A 3,771-nucleotide genomic window follows, 5' to 3' on the forward strand; every position below is an offset into this window, starting at 1 on the left:
CCAGTACATGAAATGATATTTGATACAGTACACCAGTACGTGAAATGATATTTGATACAGTACACCAGTACGTGAAATGATATTTGATACAGTATACTAGTACGTGAAATGATATTTGATACAGTATACCAGTACGTGAAATGATATTTGATACAGTATACCAGTACGTGAAATGATATTTGATACAGTATACCAGTACGTGATATGATATTTGATACAGTACACCAGTACATGAAATGATATTTAATACAGTGTACGAGTACCACCACTAGTTATTTTATAATATCTTAGCCAGTGTATTTTTGATTTATAAGAAAGACTAAAATAATGAACATTTCTCTCCCCCCAAAAATGGAAATGAACGAGAATATCTGAATAAGACAACAAACATTTTATCGTCATTTTTCTTACGTGTATGAAGTTCAATTAAAATATAAAGATGTGTTCATAAAGTATCATTTGGAAATTGCCAGCAACAGCAATTATGATATACTCCGCATTGATTCGATCAGGTTGGAGAACAACATTAGTTAAGAAGGATTTGTTTGTTTGTTTGTTATGTATTTCGCGCAAAGCTACACGAGGGCTATCTGCGCTAGCCGTCCCTAATTTAGCAGTGAAATACTAGAGGAAATGCAGCTAGTCATCATCGCCCACAGCCTACTCTTGGACTACTTTTTAACTAACGAATAGTGGGATTGACCGTCACTTTATAACGCCCCCACGCCTGAAAAGGCGAGCATGTTTGGTGGGACGGAGATTCGAACCAGTGACCCGCACGTGTCCCCTAACCATCTGGCCGTGCCGAGCCTCGATAAAAAAGAATTTCTCGACTCTTAAATTTTCTTTTATTGATACTTTAAGATAGTGGTTCTCAAACATTTTCGTCTGCGAACCGGTTCTACCTCACCCGCTTTCGCTTAACACTGCAAAAAACTCACCAGAATTAACGGGAAACATGGCAGTGCTTCTGATATGACTTGTATTTAAACCACCTGGAGGACACTCATGGACCACGCTTTGAGTGACATGACTTGTATTTGAACCACCCGGATGACCTTCATGTACCACGCTTTGAGTGATATGACTTGTATTTGAACCAACTGGAGGACCCTCATGGACCACGCTTTATGAATCACTGCTTTAGAAAGAGCGTCATTGGTATTAAGATTAAAACATTATCACATAATAAAGAAACTTCTGAATTACGCTCAGTATGTGCTATTAACCATGTCTACATCAGAGACCACAGCAATAAGAGCTGATAAAATGTGCTGTCACAATAAAAATTACACAGTGCCCTAAAACATTAGGACGTGTATATTATATTGTTAGCAAAGTAAATTTGCACATTTCATAAATTTACGTGATTATCAGTGTAATGTTGTTGTTTTTTTATATTATAATTACATAGTTCCATAGTACTTTGTTTTATCTACAATATTATGTTATGCAAGCAGCAAATGTGATGTAAATATAAACTACATTTTAAGCACCTCAAATGTTTTGAAGTATCATTATCCTAAATTAAACCTTTTTTATCATTATCGTAATATCATAGATTATTTCTATTTTCAGTTTTGTTCCAGACAATGGCACTGCTTCTATACCCATTGATCCTGACCAATCACTTCGTACGTTTACACTGTGGACCGCGCTCTGACGTATTCAACCCTTCTAGCTGTCGACTTGGCTGGGCTTATATGATGGCTATCATGGGAACAATATTAGGGTTCTACTGTCCTTTGCTGGCAAGATATTCTTCTTATAATGTTTATAGGCCTTGTTATGTAAAATACACGGATTCATTAAAACAAGTCACCAATAATCTTTCTTTATAAACTCCTCGTGGTTTATATAGTGATTGCTTTGAAGGAACGACATACAACGACATTTTCTAAACTGTGCGTAATCGCCAAGCACAATACGCGAACAAAATTCTAAATCAAGATGTTCGTGATGAAGGATTTTCTTTTAACAATCAACCACAATGAGTGAACTTTTCTTTCCCATCTCGTCTCAAGTCGTGAGTGACGCTGACAACAATGCATGATGTCCATTATTGTGGTTTCAAAATTTCTGTATTTCAGAGTTGTGGTTAAATTGAACTTCTAGCTGAAACCGTAAATCTTACTAGACTAAGGGTTTCCAAATTTTCTCAACACAAGGGTCTCCAAAACCTTCCGCCTCCTCATAGAGGTCCCACCTCCTCAAAATGAATCTATAGAAACTGAGTACCTTAACTCTCTTAAGAGTTGTGTGTATTTGTTACTCCCCCACATTTTCAATAGGCCCTCATTTTGGGAACTCCCAGCTCTAGACCATATTAAGTTACTTAACACCAGAAGCGGCTCATAGAATAGAAATTCAAAAGTTTAACGATAGTCGAACGATTTTCTGATTAAAATAACTTCATTAAATGTTTACGATAGATATTTTAGAAATAACCAACTTAACCTGTAGACCGGATTACCAATTTTGAAAGCTTTGTGATTTCCACAACATTGACCTGTTTAAAAAAATTATTTTTTGTTATTGCATTTTTTGGACTTTTTAAGTATATATATATGCATATTTATATTATATCTATATGATGTAGTTAACGTTCATCCCCAGTAGAAATGAAGTGTGTAAGTTTCTGTTTTTTGGAATGTATTCATGTGATTAATAAAACTAGTCATATTGTAATTCGAAGAGGACAATGTTTTCATTCTTAACGAAAACTAAAGAACATAACATAATCTATGTGAACATAAAATACTGGTTATAAGTCTAGTTTTCAAGGAGTATTGCAAGAGAAAAGTATTATTTCATTCTTAACGAAAACTAAATAACATAACATAATCTGTGATATACAGCACTGGTTATAAGTCTAGTTTTCAAGGAGTATTGCAAGAGAAAAGTATTATTTCATTCTTAACGAAAACTAAATAACATAACATAATCTATGTGATATACAGCACTGGTTATAAGTCTAGTTTTCAAGGAAGATTGCAAGAGAAAAGTATTATTTCATTCTTAACGAAAACTAAAGAACTTAACATAATCTATGTGATATACAGCACTGGTTATAAGTCTAGTTTTTAAGGAAGAGTGCAAGAAAAAAGTATTATTTGTGTTCGTGTGTTGTATTTTTCAGTATTAGAATACTACACATAAAATGTTGATTATGGGCAAAGCAAACAGAATAATCAATATGTAACATGCTTTCGTCAAGCCTTAACTACACGACGATATCGATCAAACATGTTGTATGAGACAATCAAAGGATATTTCTTTCAATCTTTACTCAACACTTTTTCAAAGACTAATTTACAACTGGATTAGCCCATCTAGACTGTGGGCTGAACATTTTGCTGTTTGACTTTATTCTCTTATTCAGCAGTTAGGCAGTTGCCCTGGTGAACTTCAAAATTAGGGTTAATTAAACGTCGTCTGCTGGTATTGCGTAACCAACCAAGACTTCTTCTTTATAATACCACCAGTTTTGAAACATTATTTCCCATTCCTGCAGCAGGAAAAACATTACACACGCACACCGCCAGGCGTGCAATCAGATTTTTGTTTTAAGGAGAGGGACTAGCTTTCAATCCGCCATTTTGTAAGTAAAATATTATAGTTGATAAAAAAAACACACCATATTTCTACTATTGATCAAAATACTTATAATGTAATAGAATACGATATCGTTTTTCATTTTTGTCTAATTCTGTTAAAATTATTTATAAATTTACCTCTGCTAAATAATTTTGTTTTCCATATATATAACAT

The 3,771-nt window shown here is 34.0% G+C and overlaps 1 protein-coding gene across 1 annotated transcript in view; it reads left to right on the forward strand.

The window, feature by feature from the left end:
• Positions 1–2,688, forward strand: part of LOC111089912 (transmembrane protein 211-like) — an 11,867-nt gene extending 9,179 nt beyond the window's left edge. The window contains exon 2 of the mRNA XM_022403171.1: positions 1,579–2,688. Within this exon, the coding sequence (XP_022258879.1) occupies positions 1,579–1,841 (263 nt within the window). The 3' untranslated portion in view covers positions 1,842–2,688. The remainder of the gene's footprint in view (positions 1–1,578) is intronic.
• The last annotated feature ends 1,083 nt before the right edge of the window (positions 2,689–3,771 follow it).

The sequence above is a fragment of the Limulus polyphemus genome, unplaced genomic scaffold (genome assembly GCF_000517525.1).
Source record: "Limulus polyphemus unplaced genomic scaffold, Limulus_polyphemus-2.1.2 Scaffold7826, whole genome shotgun sequence".
Classification (NCBI taxonomy): domain Eukaryota; kingdom Metazoa; phylum Arthropoda; class Merostomata; order Xiphosura; family Limulidae; genus Limulus; species Limulus polyphemus.